The 18,630-nt window shown below is 42.3% G+C and overlaps 3 protein-coding genes across 4 annotated transcripts; 2 read left to right on the top strand and 1 right to left on the bottom strand.

The window, feature by feature from the left end:
- The first annotated feature begins 7,371 nt into the window (after nucleotides 1-7,371).
- On the top strand, nucleotides 7,372-9,252 carry junba (JunB proto-oncogene, AP-1 transcription factor subunit a). Of its 2 annotated transcripts, XM_049720178.2 has the most exons (2): nucleotides 7,375-7,802; nucleotides 8,033-9,252. In XM_049720178.2, the coding sequence occupies exon 2, from the start codon at nucleotides 8,071-8,073 to the stop codon at nucleotides 8,992-8,994; it is 924 nt and encodes a 307-aa protein (XP_049576135.1). In that variant the 5' UTR covers nucleotides 7,375-7,802; nucleotides 8,033-8,070; the 3' UTR covers nucleotides 8,995-9,252. The 2 variants fall into 2 exon arrangements, with proteins under 2 accessions (XP_049576134.1, XP_049576135.1); XM_049720177.2 differs by having other exon boundaries at nucleotides 7,372-9,252.
- Nucleotides 9,253-10,066: 814 nt separating this feature from the next.
- prdx2 (peroxiredoxin 2) lies at nucleotides 10,067-13,231 on the bottom strand. Its single transcript, XM_049720180.1, has 6 exons — nucleotides 13,090-13,231; nucleotides 12,206-12,324; nucleotides 11,986-12,139; nucleotides 11,160-11,282; nucleotides 10,787-10,917; nucleotides 10,067-10,421 (listed from the first exon to the last, which is right to left on the bottom strand). The coding sequence occupies exons 2-6, from the start codon at nucleotides 12,306-12,308 to the stop codon at nucleotides 10,339-10,341; spliced, it is 594 nt and encodes a 197-aa protein (XP_049576137.1). The 5' UTR covers nucleotides 12,309-12,324; nucleotides 13,090-13,231; the 3' UTR covers nucleotides 10,067-10,338.
- Nucleotides 13,232-13,254: 23 nt separating this feature from the next.
- wiza (WIZ zinc finger a) lies at nucleotides 13,255-18,616 on the top strand. Its single transcript, XM_049720176.1, has 9 exons — nucleotides 13,255-13,531; nucleotides 14,036-14,109; nucleotides 14,627-14,891; nucleotides 15,191-16,015; nucleotides 16,107-16,445; nucleotides 16,555-16,769; nucleotides 17,037-17,211; nucleotides 17,283-17,442; nucleotides 17,720-18,616. Exons 3-9 carry the CDS (start codon nucleotides 14,705-14,707, stop codon nucleotides 17,865-17,867), a joined length of 2,049 nt encoding a protein of 682 aa, XP_049576133.1. The 5' UTR covers nucleotides 13,255-13,531; nucleotides 14,036-14,109; nucleotides 14,627-14,704; the 3' UTR covers nucleotides 17,868-18,616.
- The last annotated feature ends 14 nt before the right edge of the window (nucleotides 18,617-18,630 follow it).

The following is an 18,630-nucleotide window of genomic DNA, read 5'->3' as shown; positions in this document are numbered from 1 at the left end:
TAATGACTTCAAATGTTTTTCATGAAAGAATTCAACTCAAGAATCTCACAAGGCGTGCTTGGCTTAGGGTTAGAGCAGGTCATGTCACTGACAAGCCTCTTCTGCACAATTTATTGACGTCTCCTTCGAAAAGACACAAATATGTGTGGGAACCAGTTTCAAAAGCCATACGAGCATTCCAATAAGCTCTGAAAATACAGAAAAGGTGCATTAATTTGCCTTCTTGGAAAGAATTTTCTTACATTTACATTAGAAATAGAATTGATTCAGCTTGTTTGGAGGTGGTGTAATTCTATACCGTGTCCAGTATAAAAAGTTACTGTAATTCCTCAGAGAGACATTTCTGGTAATAGAAGTAGAGTGGCGTCAACTCAACACTGAAGTGAAAGACAACAATGAGATCTAAAGAAATAAGCCTGACTGTAGGTGAAAGTTTAGGGGGATAGTTTGACTAATTAGGTAGGTGTGTAAGTTGACGTTATGACTGTCATACTGGAGGCAATTTAATACTGAGGAAAGTCAAACATTGAAAAAGGATGAAAACAAAAACAATGACATCATTCACTCAATAATAAGCTTTTATGTCAAATGATCTTAGTCGTTTTATTGTTTAGTGTCCGCATTCCCTTCCTTCCAAGCGGTAATGGCGGCCGGTGGCGCCGACAGAGACAAACATCAGAGTGTGCCCACACAGTTTCAACCCCACTCACACCATTTGATCTCGCCATCAACCGACCGCAACGTCCTTCCCCTATCTGATTTGCGGCTCTTTCGTAAATATGTCTCCTCAACGCAGGTGTCCTCATTTGCAGGCAAGGACGCACAAAGAGGGGATGCACACAAGTTGATAGTTTGTACTGATATAGATGGAAATATACCGGTGTGAATACGCAGCAGGGAACATGTTTGAGATAAGGCAACTTGTAAAAGCATCTTCCTCATGACCACGTCCATGTACTGTACTGACAAGCGCACTGCTGGGAAATTGTGTCGACTCAAACATCACAACTTCTCGTTACACAACCAGAGACTTAAAAAAAAAAAGGTCAAATCATCCACCGACTCGTGTGAAGTGTTTTCTCATTAGAATCCCCGTGTGGTTGAGATCTCAATTTAAACTTACTTTTAGTACAGACAAGCACAATTGAGCTTACTTTTGATGACTTGCACAAACAGTAATGTTTATTATTGTGGCTGCAGTTTGCAGTGGAGAGCTGCAAGTCAATATACTTGGGGGGATGGGCAACATTATGACCCTCCACTCACAATAATGAACATATTATAATGAATGGTTTTTGACAGTTTGGGTTGCAGAGGGTGGCCATTTTCTGTTAAGCATCAATCAAACATTTCAAAATTAAGGCAAAGAATCCAGTGGAGGAATTGTGTGTTGAGTTAAACTTGTACACTTTTCGGGGGGGTTCATGAAATCCGTGGACAAACTGTAACATATGCTACATGCTTCAGAAATAGATATTTTGGCAATCATTTTTTGGGGGGTGATTATTACATTTGTACATGTATTTTGTCCATTATTTATTTGTTCCATAAAATGTGATTGAAAATATTGTATGGTGTAAAAATCCCAGTTGAGATTGCGGCATGAATCTGAATTACGGGCATGTGAAGTCATGAATTCATATATTTTGTTGTTTCTTCATATTAATTGCCAAGGAATATTTTCGTCATAATTAAAATGGAACATTATTATCTTTCTAAAAGAATTCTAGAAAATATTGTTTTATGGAACTACACGAGGGGCGGCTCGGTGGCACACTGGGTAGCACGTCCGCCTCACAGTTAGGAGGGTGCGGGTTCGATTCCACCTCCGGCCCTCCCTGTGTGGAGTTTGCATGTTCTCCCCGGGCCCGCGTGGGTTTTCTCCGGGCACTCCGGTTTCCTCCCACATTCCAAAAACATGCTTGGTAGGCCGATTGATCACTCCAAATTGTCCCTAGGTGTGAGTGTGAGTGTGATTGGTTGTCTGTCTCTGTGTGCCCTGCGATTGGCTGGCAACCAGTTCAGGGTGTCCCCCGCCTACTGCCCGATGACGGCTGGGATAGGCTCCAGCACGCGCGCGACCCCCGTGGGGACTAAGCGGTTCAGAAAATGGATGGATGGATGGATGGATGGAACTACACGAGAATCTTGAGATAAACCAGTATCAGTTAAATTGCTCTTACAGGAGAGCTCAGTTTAGTTGTGGAAAAAAAAAGTGCAGATATGTCAAGCATGAGGTTTAGACCTTCACACAAGGTTAGCCTGTGTAAAGATCTTTTTCAAGGAGACCTTCATGGGTAGTAATGAAATTAAATTTACAATTAGAGGAACACACAACATCAAACACATCATTTGAATGTCAGCATATTATTAGTAGACAGAAAGAATGATCTGATATTAAAACAGTCTCCATTTTTTAAGACTACAGGTCAGAAGTCATTTGCACTGAGCAACGGTACGCTCTGTAATACAACGTACATATTCGATCTTTTGCTGCTTTCTGAGCTCTTTTTAGGAGCCTGCTGTTGACCTCTTAATGCCACATCTGCCCCAATGCCGACTGCAGCTTATTGGGGAAATGAAAATGCGGTGTACCAAAGTCCTCCCCACCCTGGACTTACATTCACTTCTCTTATTTTCAAGCAAAGAGGAACTTCCTGAGGCGCACCTCACCTCACCTCATCCCACCCAGAAACAAAATGCTCTGAGATGAAAGCTTACAGTATATACTGTAATGTTTCTATTTTAGTGATCTATAATACTGGTGGGCAAAGGACATTTCATCTTATAGTCTTAGTGAGTGGTGAAAAAAAAAAAAAGCCACCAACCGTTCCAAAATTCCCCAACTAATCTGGAAACAACACGTACAAGTAGGTATATTCTTACAGTTGCTATTGTGTATTTTTCGTTACTCAGTTCACAATCTTAGCAAATCTGTGGGAACTATGAAAACTACTGTATTCCTTGTAGTGCTTTAGTAATTAAAAAATATATGGTGTGTCACAAAGCATAATTGCCTGTCATTTTTCAATAATTTTGGGAAAATAAGAAAAAAACAAAAGTTTTTAGAACACACAATGGTCTTTTTTTTCTATTTCTATTGTAACAAAAACTGATGGGTGAACATATAAGTGAAAGGAAAAAGACTCACTAAAAAATACAAACGTGTGTTCTGATTTAGTTTTTTGTGTTCCAAAAATATTGTTAATTAGACTATGTGGCCACTGTCATGAATGATGATCAAACAACAAAAACCACAATAGAAAGTAGAATCAAAAAAACCCCACAAGAGATGTAAATATATGATTGAAAAACACCAATTAATAATGTATAGAGGGTGATGTCACCTTCTCGTGAGTAAGCGTTAAGTCACTTACAGTATATCAACATTCATGTAGGAGTGTGTCTGTAGAAATGGGAGTGTTTGGCTTACTCACCTCTGTCACGTTACTATCATGCTTGCCTGTCTATAACCTGTCTGGGCCTCAACTTTGAAGTAGAATTTATGCACACTCAACCACTTCCTTAGCGAGGTCATATCCGTACATTGCTTTTGTTTGTAGTTACCAGAAACGAATGACTGGGAATTATTTTTAAACTATCGGTGATATAAATCTAAAAGCAGATCAGTATTTTATCTCTTTGTAATGGCTATTTTTGAAAATTGGATGTCTGTCATGACTGTACATGCTGCTAAAGTACAGTTTAGGGAATTAAGCAGGATTTATGTCTTTTGTACATATTCAATTTTTGGAACAACAAACTGCAGTAACTTCTAATATGACCTTTTATGTTATGTCTGCCAAACTAATGGTGTGCAACCCTGATTCATAATGAGTGCTAAAATTATAAAATCGTGAACACTGTATGGTCGATGTGAATGTATCTGAATTTCTCAACTTCACTGTTGCAACATATTTGGTCAAAACAGGGTGACACTCCCCAACGACTATGACAGAATCGTGTCACGCGGCCTCTCTTCAAAGTCAACCATGGGGTCATATTTTCCCCAATTAAAAAAACACCTCACTTAATAAGAAACGAGTACATAAGCAGCATAAAACGCTTCTCTTCCCCACCATTTGCCTTTTTTTCCACATACTGGCACAGTGACAGGGAGTTTAAGCATCCGAGTAGATGGAGTGAAATTAGGAAGGACAGCTCCATATGCGATGTGTCAGCCCGAGGGAAGCGCTGGATCCAACTGCCTTTTCCCGCCACACTCATTTGGCCCCAGCAATCGGCCCGTCTTGTGCTAAAGGTCTCTCATGGCTGCAAGGCTCCTTGGCACTATCTGCGAGCTACAGACCGCAAATATGCTGATTAAACGGGCCTTCATTAAAGCGATTACATGCACAAGGGCGCTCCATTTCCCACAGGCGGCCAAATAACAAAGATGGGGGGGATAGATGTGATTTGGGAGGGGGAGGAGAGCATGTTAAGAGGAAGGGACGAGTGACAATGTCGTCTTGTTAGCGTTAAATCAAACAACCCAGGCCCACTTGGAGAAGTGACTAAGAGTGTGACTTCATACACTGGCCGTGTGTTGGACTGACTTGTTCTCACCTCGCGGGGACAGCCGGCTTGTTGCCGTGACGATCAGCCGTACCTGACTCACTACACCTACAGGCCGCTTCCAGGTCACCAAGCTTCCAGCATGGAAGACCTTGCCCAAGACTCTGAGAAATGTTACTTCTGGTTCATTTCATTAAGTCGCCGCATAAGCAGTGGGGGTTGTTTGCGGGAGTTAAAGTCACAAGGAGAAAGTGTTTTGTCCTTTCTTGACTGAAACTTTTGGAATTGAAATCAACATATCAAGCACTGACTTGCACTAGCCTTCCAGGTTTATACGCTGCGGTTTTCTGCCACTACTACTGCGGTTCTTATGTGCATACTTGATATTTTTATGGTGAGTTGTTATATAAGGGTGCATATAAAACAAGAATTTGTTGTACTTTTGTATGGGAGATGACGATTAACCATTATGTGGATTCTGGTGGTTCAAAATTTAAAATGAGGACAATCGGGTTTTACAATGTGTAGATCAGGTTTCATTTGCGTGATTGTTGCTACACAACTCAGATTTATTAAATTATGGTATTATGATATGACCAAGCGCCTGTAAAATAAGATGTAAGATTGTTGAATTGAATTTCACATGGCAGTACTGCAAGTGTATTATTGTTGAATAAAAATTTTCTAAACAATAAATGGAGTACGTTCCATGTTTTTTTTTAAACGATTATTCCTTTCTAATGTTTTTTTAAAATGTTTTAATTATACAAATTATAATGATCTAACATTGCGTTAGTCTTTCGCATTTCGTATGTAGTCCTTTTTGAAAAACTAGGTTTGCAACGTATACTGTGGAAATGCATCTATTTGCTCCTCTGTAGTTTTCTGCTTTTCCCTCTTTATTCCTTGGCCCTCGTAGGTGTCAACATGAATCACCGCAGCACTCAACGGCAGCGACAAAATTGAATGTATGAGGTGTCCGGGTTGTGCTCCAGCTCTCTGTACATAAATAAGCCTGTGTGTGAGGGCAAAGAATTGTTCAAAGCCTCTGGGTCAATAGTGAACTTAAAAATGTGCAATTCATTAAAAAACAGTAAAAAAAAAAATCATCATCATGCCAAGGAACAATTATTTTATGAGAAGCACCAGTACTAAAGCACAAGTGACAGTCATGTCGGTTGGGCTGACTAATGCCAGAAAACCCTGCCCCAAAAATGTGGACAACTGAAATGGTGAAGTGCCTGAACAGTTCAGTCCTAAATTGTTTTCAGTCTTTGCACATGTTTTCAGCACATAACCTTTTTATTATAATTTCAGGCAAAGCACTGAAATCGCTCTCAAGGGACTTAAAGTTCAAGTTCAAATGCCAAAGGTCAGTGACCCCCAAGTTATTTCTCTGAGTCAATCAGCTAATGATACATGAACAGTGGAAGAAATACAATGACATAACAAAGATTATTGGTAAGTGTTTGGCTCTACTCTAATATTTCTTTTTTAAAATGTCGTGAGGCCTTCTGATATTATGAAGGTGGTTCAAGGTAAGAAATTGAAACATTTATAGAAATTTGTTACCTTTAGGTGTATTCAGGGATGTCGATCTGAAGAGAAATGGTGAGACTTTATAGGGGCTCCAAGCATGTTGAGGGCCCCTGAGAAGACAACACACAAACACTGGTCGACACATTATCATTAGTTCGATTTCCCCCCCTCCCCCCTATAAACTCAATACTCAAAACTCATTTGTGTCAGTATGTGTCGGGGAGATTTTGATATGTACTTTTTGGAAACTCCTGAAAACTTGTTCTTACTTTCCTACTGTGCTTATCACCCATCGAGCACTAAATTGACACAATTACAGTGAGGGTCCAAAAGTCCAGTCATGTAATCAACTCCTTATCTTACTCATTGTCTCTTATAGGTCACGACAATGTATTAATTCTCAGCTTCCATTCCAGAAACGTTTCCATGATATAAACGGTGTAAATTTGACTAAATGCTGTAATCCACATGACTCTGCATAGCCTTTCCTGCTGATAAAAATTAGTATGAACAAATGCGGTTGTGTCATATGGCAGAGCGTTGGGAAGATGAGCCAAAATGTAGGAATGTGCGTAGGCACATCCACCGGAGCATGGCCCACTTGGATATGATTCAGAGGCCATCACCAGGCAGGTGTTCATCTCAGGTGATGTGCCTGCTACCTTTTATGACATACCTTGGAGATTTGTTTTCAGCAACCTCAGCCCTTTTATAACACTCTGTGTAAAGTGTAATATATTGCTATAATGCCAGACACAATACAACACACAACCTTCTTCGTCTGGTGTTATGGAAGAAGAACTTGAATACAAAGCTAAATAAATAAATAAATAAATAAATAAATAAATAAATAAATAAATAAATAAATAAAATAAAATAAAATAAAATAAAATAAAATAAAATAAAATAAAATAAAAAATCTAATAAATAACTCACACAAAAATCAAAGGAACTCAAGGTATACAAATTGCTTGATACTGGCAGTTCAGATAAATTTGATTTGAATAATGACCGTATTGGCTCACAATTTGGAACAGGTTCATGCGTGATAGTGTCAGTTGTTACCATAGTGCTTTATGCATTCCATGGTTTACACACCCTCTCTTCACCTCGTGTGTTGCGCCTGAGGCTTGAAGGAGGAGAGCCTCCCACGTCCCGTCCAGCTGGAAGCGCGCCAGAAGGGGATTGGCTTCCCGCTTGTGTCAGGGAGGAACCGGTGCGCCAGGATACCCAAATATGGACTAAGCGATATCAGTTTGGAGCCATGACTCAGCTGATGCATATTGATTGGATATAAGGACCAGTCTGCGGGTGGATTTGACTGTGTGCGCTTGTCTACTGGACTTAATTTGGATCCGCCAGGCTCTTTGGCAAGCAACTGTGATCGTGAAAGCGCTCTTGTAGCCTTTCATATTTACCTTTTGGACTTTTCCTCCAGGCGAAAGGGCCTCGCCGTGTTTACTGTGGTGGTTACTGGCAACGTGCGTCATTACGCGCGTCTGACATTCTGGAGGCGGGGCCACGAGGAGACTGCGACCAATCAGGGCATTGGATTGGGTGACGCTACGGGCTGCTGCGCACTTGAGTTCCGATCACATAAATAGAGTGAAACTGGCCGGCAGCTTGTCATAAAAGAGAAAACGAAAGAGGCGATCAGACAGGTTTCCAAAATTTAAGACTCACCAACACACGAGTGGAATGAAAACATCTGAATAAGTCACTGGACTGCGCTTTGATTCCAACTAAAGGTACAAAACGACGACTTGGTATAGTAGAGTTCCTCTATTTTGGAAGTTTTGCTGTTTTTTTTTTTAAATAGAACTCTTCAAAAATAATAATACATCGGGACTTGCTGGAGATTGAGTTGGGACACCTTCACGAACTCTTGTAGCCTATTCTGATTTTAAAGCGAATATGTCCACAATAATGGAACAGCCTTTTTATGACGACTCGTTTCTCTCTGCTTATGGCCATTCAGGCGCAGCCCTGCCAGACTACAAGTTACTAAAGCAGAACATGAACTTGAACTTGTCTGATCCTTATCGGAGCTCCAACTTCAAGTCTCACCACCTGCGGACCGACTCTGAGTTGTATTCGGCGGCCACGGCGGATTCGGGCTCCCTCAAGCTCGCCTCTCCGGATTTAGAGCGACTTATCATTCAGAACAGCAACGGGCTCATCACCACCACGCCGACGCCGAGCCAGTACCTGTACAACCGCGGGATCACAGAGGAGCAGGAGGGCTTTGCCGAAGGTTTCGTGAAGGCGTTGGACGACTTGCACAAGATGAACCAGATGGCACCGCCCAACGTGTCCATCGGAACCGGGGGTGTAGCCTGCTCGGCGCCCGGTTCGGTGTTCGGGGCACCTATGCAGCCAGAGCCGCTCGAGTACACTAATCTGGGCAGTTGCTCCACGAACCCCGGCTTGTCGTCGGCTGTCAGCTACCCGTCCGCCACCATCAGCTACCTGCCGCACCACCCCTATCACCACCACCACCATCATCACCATCACTCCCAATCGCATCACCCCCAGGGTGCGGCGCACGCCCCCCACTCCTTCCAACACTCGTTGGCCGGCGCCGGGCTGCATGCACCGCGCTTCAGCGGCCTCAAGGAGGAGCCCCAGACCGTCCCGGACATGCAGAGCAGTGACAGCTCGCCACCCATGTCCCCCATCGACCTGGAGAACCAGGAGCGAATCAAGGCGGAGCGCAAGCGGCTCAGGAATCGGCTGGCGGCGTCCAAGTGTCGGCGGCGCAAGCTGGAGCGCATCGCCCGTTTGGAGGACAGAGTTAAGGTTCTGAAAACAGACAACGCGGGGCTGTCCAACACGGCGTCCCTCTTACGGGAGCAGGTGGCCCAACTCAAAGAGAAAGTCATGACGCATGTGAACAGCGGCTGTCAGCTCATGTTGTCTCCCAAAGTCAAATCCTACTGAGGAAGCCCAACTTTGCACTTTGAAAACACTGGACTGGAACTGCACTGACAGCACGGGGAACTGAATTGCTGTGGCTGAAACTAAAGTATGTGGAAATCAGTGAAAACGAACACACTTTGGGCATTTTGGAACACAACTTGTCCTGTTTACATTTGACTTTGTACATTCATTTTCGTGTAACTTATTTCTGTTGTCAGGTTGAACTTGACCTTTTTTGTACTTGTATATTTAAGTAAAAGAAATGTTGCAATTTATAAATGCGTTGGGTTTCTTTATTGTGTTCTCGACATTGTTCAAATGTCAACTCTTTGGAATCGTTGAGGCATTTCTCAAGAACACTGAGGAGCTGTTGTCAGAATCATCTGCCTCGTCAGCATTTCAGTTTCATGACCTTCAACGCCCCAGATTGGATTGTTTTCCTATTGACGTACTAACAATCCTTATATGGGAAACTTTTCTCACAAACGTCACAACATTAATAGGTTTCCGGGAACTCCCCCCCTACAATGCTGGTCAGAGAGGCCGCAACACCGCAAATATGGTGGTGTGAGTGTGAAATGAAGGTGTGCCAGTGAGCTGTATGGGAGTTCCCCAGTTCTGCTTTCAGTTTCCCCAAACAAGCTGCGAAAACTGGAGAGCTGTTTAAGCAGAAGTTGCAGATAAACAAGCAGTTTGAGGTTGAGGAATTTACGAGAAGTGGCGCAGATTTCATAACTAGGTTACAGTGAGAGGAAAATCTATTCGAGGCTCTATTAATTGTTGATCTTATCTGAGCTGGTAAAAAACAACACGCAGTTGGATTACATTTTATACACTTCAGTGATCGATAGTTGGAGAAATTAAAAGTCATTTTTGTGGTAAAAACGCCCGACTTTACATTATTGCGTGAAAAGTATTCATTTCAGTGCGTATTTTACTTTTATTTTTTGCATTTATTTGGTCGTTTGCTGTGAGATTATTCTCAGGTAAAATATGCCCTCGCTTCGACTCTACATTGAAAATAGTTAATAAATTAACTTTTGTCACCCCCTGCAGGTGAAAAGTGGTAGAACAGAACCATAAACGAACGGGCTTCATATTCCTACTGTTTTAATCAACGGCAACGTTATTAAGGAAACAGTCAGGAAAATTCTCAAAGTTTTTCTGAAAAACAAGGAATTCAACATTTCAGTGTTTGAGACTTGTAGGTCGTCCCACCAGTTTTATACTAGACGTACAAAGTATTTCACTGGGAATACGTTGGGCTTTAGACAAAAAGGAAGTTAGTAATGACTGTTCCACGGAAGCAAATTTCATCTGAGGGCAAGTGCTCCTGCCCTGGAACTGGTGAGATGAGATTCACATTCACTGCTTGGAGAAGAAGGCTTTACTCTTCTCAACGTCAGGAACAATGGTGTCACCGCCTGGCTGCCAGCCCGCAGGACACACTGTAAAAAAAGGACAAAGTGCTTGTTCACATATCAGTCATTGACAAACACAGCAGTATACATGCCCAAAGTACAAATGTACAAACTCTGCAGTGTTACTTGAAAATTCAATAGTGTTGTGCATTGCAAAAATTACATTCAGAACTATTAGGGTTACACAATGACAATAAAATGTGACAAAGAAGGCCAAACTGTAATGTGAGCAACAAAGAGACATAAGACAAATCCTTAAAAAAAAAACTGTATACATAGAATAGTAATCAATGTAGCAGACGGAGCTGCTGCCAAGGAATTTGATCTCAACGGTTAATCGCCACTAAGCAAGGACATAGTGAAAGTCAATATCAGCAACCTCTTCAACCTACCTTCACCATATTGGTCAGTATGCTGGAAAGCCTGGACCAGACGCAGGGTTTCATCCACAGAGCGACCCACTGGCAGGTCGTTGATGGTGATCTGCCTCAAAATGCCTTTGTTGTCAATCACGAACAGACCTCTGACAAGAACAAGACATGGTTAGCCCCTCCTAAAAGTAGAAAGTCATTTCTGCGTTACACACCGTCTTGACTCAGGGGCTGTATTTGAAGGCCAATGATGATGTCACAATTAAAACTGTTCAAATGCATTACAGCATCCTATCCTATGTGGCTAAGGATATGCAGCAGTTTCCTTCAAAGGCTGCAGCCCCTCAATTGGTGGCAATGTAGCATGGACTGCTTGTGTCCGAAGTCTAAACACCTGTATGAAATGCCGTCATCCTCCTTCAGCACACCATAGTCTCTGGAAATGTTCTTTGTGAGGTCTGCCACCAAGGGGATTTTCATGTTACCCAGACCCCCCTGCTTTCTTGGTGTGTTGATCCTACAAAGTGGGAAAAATAACCAATTAATTGAAAATGGATGATTAATTAATCTATTTTTAAAAAAATCAGGTAATCATTTAGAGCCAGTTTTCTCTTAGAATTGTTAAAATCTTCTAATGTCAGCTTCTTGACAGTAATTCTTTTTTTTTTTTTTTTTGGGTCATCCGTCAAAGGGTAGAAGATCACACTGGGTCACTATTATTGCCAACTACTAAGTCTTTCAAAAGTGCAGTTGAGTTGTGAACTCTAAACGTCATCACATCTTCTAGAACCGTCCATAATCGAAATACGAGTTTGATAAGAGACCCGCGGCTTATCTGGTGCATGCAGAGAAGCCTAGTGACGGTAGATAACTAAAAAAGCTGATCTGATGGGGCGGTGCTTCTTCAAGCAAGGCTAACTCATCTCATTTGAATCAAAAAGCAACACTACAAGAATTAGCAGTACTTAGACGGTAGAGCTGGTAACTTGAAAAGTATTCAATGAAAACTTTATCTATATCCGAATGTAGGCACAGATTAAAAATAAAACCAACATGACAATTTAAAAATGGAGACATGAAGGTTAGTAAACAACCAACCAAATATAATACATTTTTCCACACATCCTCCAAAAAATTACTACATTATGCAACATAAAACAGTGCCATAGTGACATCAGGTAAGACACAAATATTTCCACAAAACATGGAGAATTCCTCACCAGGCCAAGTGACTGAAGTGAGAGTCGACGGAGCAGCCGAGAACCTCGCAGCCAATTTTGCGGAATTCTTCAGCTCGGTCGCTGAATGCCACAATCTCAGTGGGGCAGACAAATGTGAAGTCCAGAGGGTAGAAAAAGAACACCACATACTTTCCTGAAGGACACAAAGAGGGGGAAAATGTGAAAAAAATAAAATCTAACGCACAAAATGCTATATTACCTTTGTAGTCAGACAGCTGGATGTCCTTGAATTGTCCATCCACAACAGCCGTGGCTTTGAAGGCTGGGGCCGGCTTGCCGATTTTAGCGTTTCCAGACGACATTGTGGTACCCAAATGACTGTAAAAGACCCAGTGAGGATATGTCAAACATGTAATTACACAAGCACTTTGGTAGTAACGGGATTTTTTTTAAGACAGCCTTTCAGCCTTTTTGGGGATCAAACCACTGCTTTTACACTCAGTTGGAGTCACATGCAAGTCATGTTCAGCCAGCAGGGAACAAAAGCCTATTAACAAACTTGTACACCCTTGACAAGCCAACGGAGGGGGGGCAACAGCGTCTGGTTATATGCAAACCTCTTGAAAAGGCAGAAGCGCCTACTTGCATGTGAATAAAAAAAAAAAACTGCCATCATAAACATCATTAATTTTGCAAAACATAACTGTTAAGTGGTCACTAATATTAAATGCAAAAAAAGTAAAATTTCTTTCCTCGATTGAAATATTTTCACTCACTGACGAGTTAAAAAAAATACTTGCTACCCGTACTGAGATTGGTGAAGTTGGGCTATTTTTCAACAAATATTTTAAATGGACTAAGCTTCCATTATGCTGCAGAAAGTTAGCAGGAGCGACAAGGAGATTGCGTAAACTACGGTAGGAACAAAGGACGAAGCATTCGGGCCCCCAACTCACTGAAGGAGTGTACCACCGCCGGCCACCGGCCGGCACTGCCTTTTAGCTCCGTGTTAGCTTACCTCTTGTCAATCAACCACATTTGAGCTTTCGTGGTTCCAAAACAAGCATCAGTTACTTCTAGTCAAGCACTGGCTGCATAATGACAATTTGCAAAAGTCAAGTTGGGAAAATGTCAAGTTCTTACCTGAGTGAGGGGCGAAGTGGTCAGAGACGTAAGACAGCACGATTATCAATAGAAGGTTCACGTGATCTATCGACACTACAGAGGCTGCGCAGAATAAGTAGGCGGGACTACAAACAGGGCCGGAAGTGACAGTAAGACGTTCCTACAAAATACATTCCAGCCGCTACTGGTCGAAGTTCTTGATAATGAAATGTACTCTGTCCTGAGTCAATACGTCTAGATCTACCAATAAAAGATGGATAGTTTTCATATTCATCTTTTGGTCAGAAATCCAAATATCTTCAATATATAAAATGACCATTAAACAATATTATTAGCAGAAGGAGTACATCTGATTGCTCTTTCTTTGAAGGGAAATACGTAGTCCGGGGTTGCTAGTTCTGGTTAGCAAAAATCAAGGCTTTTTATGTTGACACCCGGGTTAGTCGTTTATGGTTCAAAGGTAAATGAACTTTTTTTTTCAACTCGTGATCGATTGCTTTGTGCCCATACCTGCGCGCTGCTTACGTTACTGCTTTTTCTTTTCTTCCAACTGGTTTTTTTGATTTAATTCCTTGTAGCGTTAACATGCATGCATGCATAGCAAAACAAAAGGTGGATCGGAGTGCTATTGTTGTTGTTTTTTTGTAGTGATGGGTTGGGGGTCGGCGCGTGGCGCTTGTTCATCATTTTCTTTGTTACAAGTATTTGCTAATTCGTCCGAGCTTCTCATAATATTAATTACCTGCAAGCCAAAATCATTAAATGACTAACAAAACGTAACCGAGGGGTGTCATGTTTCGTTTATAAAGGGAATATGAAGAATTGTAATAAATGTTAATAAATGTTGGAGTTTATGCGTACACACGTCCATTGTGATCTATCCATCTCCATCTTTATCTCTATCTCGCACACAACATAATTAATGACTGGTTTTTAAATCAACTTTCTCACTGTTTTATTACAGGCACCTATTATTCAAACGATATAAACTTTCCCGTGACTCAGAACAATGATACTCACAAGCCACTGGTTTCTGAGGTAAGATATTCAATTTTTATTTACTTTGTAAGAGTGTATCGATTCTGCTGAAATATATTTTCCTTGTCAAAAGAAAATACTTAAAAATACCCAATAAAAATACAATATTCATAATTACACCAACATTATACCAATTTGTACCCTTAAATGAAGCGCATTTCATGTTCCCATGTGGACATGGTTTTTCTCAAGAGGACTGAAGCTTCCTCACACATTCCAAAAGGTGTGGTTTAATTGCAGATCCTAAGTTTCCCATCAATGTTCATGTGAGTGTGGCGACCAGTCCAGGGTGTACCTTGCCATTAGCCTAGTCGGATTCAGGGAAGTGATAATTACTCACTACCTGCCTGCGTCGGTCAATGTTCTCCACAAAAAGTAGAGTAGAGAATAGATACAAATTTAGAGATGATTATGCCATCCATGCTTCTTTTCAGCAATGCCCGTTCGATCAATGTCACTGACCATACTGTGATATTGTAATCTGATATCTTCGTGCATCCTCTGCTTGGTTTGCCAGTCCGCTGCTCCTATGCCTATGAGAAAAGAGATACTGCAAGACCTCCTGAGTTAAAGCTGATTCCAACATTCAAGAGTCATGACAACCCCAAAAGAGATGGATCAACAATGTTCTCCAGCCCGAACATCAGCAGATTTGCTTCCTGATACATTTGCTTCAGCTTTAAGACAACAGGAGGAAGGCAGAACTGTATCCTCTTTGGAGCACCCCACACCAGCAAAGCCACTATGGGCGCCTCTTGAAACGGATGCCCCGGTCACATTAGGTAGGGATATCTCCATCTGAGTCTTTTCATTTTTAATTTGGTGGTTCAAATGATACATTTTCTGAGGAGGATGATTAATTCGCCCTGTGGTCAACCATAGAGATTGTCAATTGACTGTATGCGGGCCAGTCTAGAAAAGATGAATCAGTTATTTCTGTAACATATTTTTTTCTATATTAATTGGAGATGTCAGGAAACGCTAAAGCAAGTGTGCAAATGTTTTTCCCCTTGTCTGTATCTATCCATCCATTCCCATGATACAATTTCCTAATCAGCTCCTCCACCTCCCCATTTTGCAGCTTCAAACAACAACAACAACAACGGCGACGAGGTTCACATTTGCCAGCTTTGTAGCTGCTGGTATGAGACACGTAAAGCTCTGTCCACTCACGCTCGCTCCCATTTGCACCAAATGGGAATCCCCGACACTGACATCAAGGGCAGCCCCATTGACTTTCTTTATCAGATCATGAAGGATGAAGACCTCAAGTCCACCAGCAAGAAGCAACAGGAGCAGCCTATTTCTACAAACAATCCACCTGGGAGTCCCACTAAACGTCCACCAGGGCTCTCCCCTCTGCCTACGTCACCTCCTTGTAAGCGAGCAAAGCCCCCTGAGGAGTTCACTTGTATTCTTTGCGGGGAGGTCTGTAAAAATCGGAAAGGCTTGGCTAGCCACTCGCGGTCTCATCTACGACAGATTGGAGTTCTGGACCTTCTGGGGAAAGCTGAGTCCGCTATTGATACTGTTCACGATCTGGTGAGCAGTGGCGTGTTAGAAGCTACGCATGCCCCAAAAATGAGCAGCAGCACTTTGGCCGCACCCCCTTCAGCGCCAGGCTCTCCTGCGGCCTCCCAGCCTGTGTCCCCTGTCACGGGGCAATCCAGGTCCTCTTTTCCCTCCACCCCCCCGAGCCTTGCCAAGTCTCCACAGAACCCAGTGAATCGTGCCCCAAAGGCAAAGAAAGGCTTTCGTCTGGCGGTGGACCCTCTCCTGAGAAAACCCAAGCCTGAGCCTTTGGAGATTGATGTGTCTCTCATGGGTGGAGCCAGCTCAAGCAGCGGAAGTACTCCACCACTGAACTTATCTGCTTCTGTAACTCCTTCCAAAGCTCTCAGTGCAGGTAACACTCTCAACAGTTGTTTTTGCTCATTCATTTTTGTGACATACTAATTTCTCTGCATAATTTCTTCCCTTCTTCGCATGGCCCACAGATGAACACCCGCCTCCGACAGTACCCTGCGACTACTGCGGTCAGCTTTTCGAGACTCGCAAAGCGCTGTCGTGCCACGCCCGCGCCCATCTGCGCCAGCTTGGCCTCACCTGGTCAATCAAGACGTCACCGATCGATCTCCTCAATGATGTCATGATGCAAGGTGACAACAAGTTTTTGTCCGGCGAGGTGTCGTCATCTGGGAAAATCCAGTGGAGTCCTCAAGGTCCTAAAAGGTCATCGGAGAGCCACCAGACGCTCTCCAAGCTGTCCTCCTCACCTTTGGATTACTCCATGAAAGACAAATCTCCATCTTGCAAGAGTGGAGCTATGACCTTAGGTAGGAAGTCAGTGACACTTTTTAGTGAAGCAGCAACAAAAAGTGTGTGTGTATGAGGTCCACCACTGAGTGTTACGTCGTCATCTTGTTTGCATCTGTTGCTTTGTAGGCAAATCGTGTGAGCTTTGTGGCTTTAGCTTTGAAAACCGCAAGGCGCTAGCCAGTCACGCACGGGCTCACCTTCGCCAACTGGGCGTGCTGGAATGGAGATCGGAAGGGGCAACCTCGCCGATTGAACGCCTCCGAGAGTTAATGCGGAAGGACCCGGTTAAGGTGGCTGCTGTCACCCGTCGCTATCGTGAGGGAGACGTGAACATCAAGAAGGTGCATTGCTTACTTTTTATTCATTTACATCTAGAAATGGGCTGTATGGAATAAACAAGTGTATTAGGATAGATGACAAGGTTTTAGAGCTATTGTTTAATTTAAGAATGATTGCGTGGTGAAAAAAAATGGAACATTTGGTATAAATGTTCTGCCTAACTAAAAAGAACAAGTCCATTTTGCAAGAAACCCATAGAAGATGGAGAATCTTCATGTTTTAACCAGAAATGAGAATTAAAATTTACCTTTGTTTTCTTTTTGTCCTAGAAAACTGTTTCGCTATCCACTCTGTCAGATTCTGAATCACTGCCTGGCAGCAACCCGAATTTCTCAGGTCATAAAGTAGGCAAAGATGACCAAGGTGTATCTCTCGGTACATCCAAACAAGTCCACACGCATGCTGTAGCAGCGTATGGCGGAGGTGGTGTGCGCGCTCCAAGAGGTGAGCAAACCACAGAAAGAGCGACGGTGTAAGTCTGCTTTAGAGTGTAACACCACTTCTGTATTTCCCAGCACTTGCGCTTCCAAAACGTATTCCACCAGCAGGAGAAGAAAACCAAGACACCAACTCGCAGCAACCATCGCGGACCGGAAGCATCCCGGCTCTGCTGCCCAAACCGCCGTTAACTCCTTTGGTCAAACTGGTCGGAAAAGTTTACTCTCTCAAGTGCAGGTCAGAACACAAACATGTGTTGTTATTTAACCACACGTATAACTATTACGAACATTATTTGTCAGATTAACTTGGTAAGAAACTGTCTATGTAGAAGTTTGTGATTTTGCTCAGATGGCGTTTTATTGTTGTAGTTTTGTCAAGCTGCCTGTAGATGGCGGCACACTCATTGCAAGCTCGTATGTGGACTCCAAAAAAAACGACAGACTACAGTCCCGTTACATTTCCATTCTCTTTACTGTTCCGATCTTGCTTGTCTATTTTGGCTGCTTTACAGGTTCTGTGAAAAAGTGTTTCATGGACCTCACTCTGTTCAAGAGCAGTGGATCACACATCTGCAAAAACACATTCTGTCGCTGGGCTACAAAGGTCAAGAGTCTCCCCCTGCTGCTCCCCCCGGTCTCATCCAATCTGTGGCTGTGTAGTTTGAACAAATGGACAAATTGTTTTATGCTGTGTTCAATTTAACTTCTTTGAGCTTATGCCACTATCATGCTCTGGCATCAAGCTTATGATCTGTTTTATTGCAGTTGGGGTGGGGGTCATGAATGGTGCAGTTTGCAACTTAAGGACCAAACCGGATTTTAGCATTCATATGCTTACAAACTGCACATTAAAATTCTTGCCTAAACAACCCCTACTTTATTTTATACACCATTGTCACTGTGACCAAAGTTATGTTTTAAGTGTTTTACAGAAATACTGTATAGCAGAAGACATAAAAATGAATTAATGATGATTTTTGAGAGTTGTCAGAAACCTGATTTTCTCTTTTTACTCAACTATTTTTATGTAAATACAATTCTATCATGTTTACATGGCACAATTTAATGATTCTTTGGTCATTTCATGTACAGGGAACAACATTGGATGAATTGTGCCCATTCACACAAAACTGCTCTATAATATATGTACATCATTTGAAATCAGGGGCGGAGCTACGTGGTGGCTGGGGGGTATGACCACCCCTGGTCATTCTCTGCCCTTTCCACATCGAGAGGAACATTTTAATACCTGTGGCTTTCTTGCCGTTTTAACATGGATGCAGTTGTCTTAGGTCCTTTGATACATACTCTGCCACAATTGATTTATATTGACTGTATATTTAAAGAATAAATGAACATCACTGATTGAATCTATAAAAATAATAAAATAATGTGTCTTTTGCAAAGAATGTTCAATTTTTTC

This window comes from Syngnathus scovelli, chromosome 5 (genome assembly GCF_024217435.2).
Source record: "Syngnathus scovelli strain Florida chromosome 5, RoL_Ssco_1.2, whole genome shotgun sequence".
Classification (NCBI taxonomy): Eukaryota; Metazoa; Chordata; class Actinopteri; order Syngnathiformes; family Syngnathidae; genus Syngnathus; species Syngnathus scovelli.
This window is presented reverse-complemented; position numbering and strand designations above follow the sequence as displayed.

What these genes read in the sequence shown, in the direction of transcription:
- junba (XM_049720177.2), top strand. Translation starts at nt 7,969, where the DNA reads ATGTCCACAATAATGGAACAGCCTTTTTATGACGACTCGTTTCTCTCT.
- prdx2 (XM_049720180.1), bottom strand. Translation starts at nt 12,308, where the DNA reads ATGTCGTCTGGAAACGCTAAAATCGGCAAGCCGGCCCCAGCCTTCAAA. An exon ending in CCAGCTGTCTGACTACAAAG is followed by an intron (nt 12,140 to 12,205) that starts GTAATATAGCAT and finishes TGTGTCCTTCAG; the next exon opens with GAAAGTATGTGGTGTTCTTT. An exon ending in CACTTCAGTCACTTGGCCTG is followed by an intron (nt 11,283 to 11,985) that starts GTGAGGAATTCT and finishes CCCACTTTGTAG; the next exon opens with GATCAACACACCAAGAAAGC.
- wiza (XM_049720176.1), top strand. Translation starts at nt 14,705, where the DNA reads ATGACAACCCCAAAAGAGATGGATCAACAATGTTCTCCAGCCCGAACA. An exon ending in GGATGCCCCGGTCACATTAG is followed by an intron (nt 14,892 to 15,190) that starts GTAGGGATATCT and finishes CCCATTTTGCAG; the next exon opens with CTTCAAACAACAACAACAAC. An exon ending in TTCCAAAGCTCTCAGTGCAG is followed by an intron (nt 16,016 to 16,106) that starts GTAACACTCTCA and finishes CATGGCCCACAG; the next exon opens with ATGAACACCCGCCTCCGACA.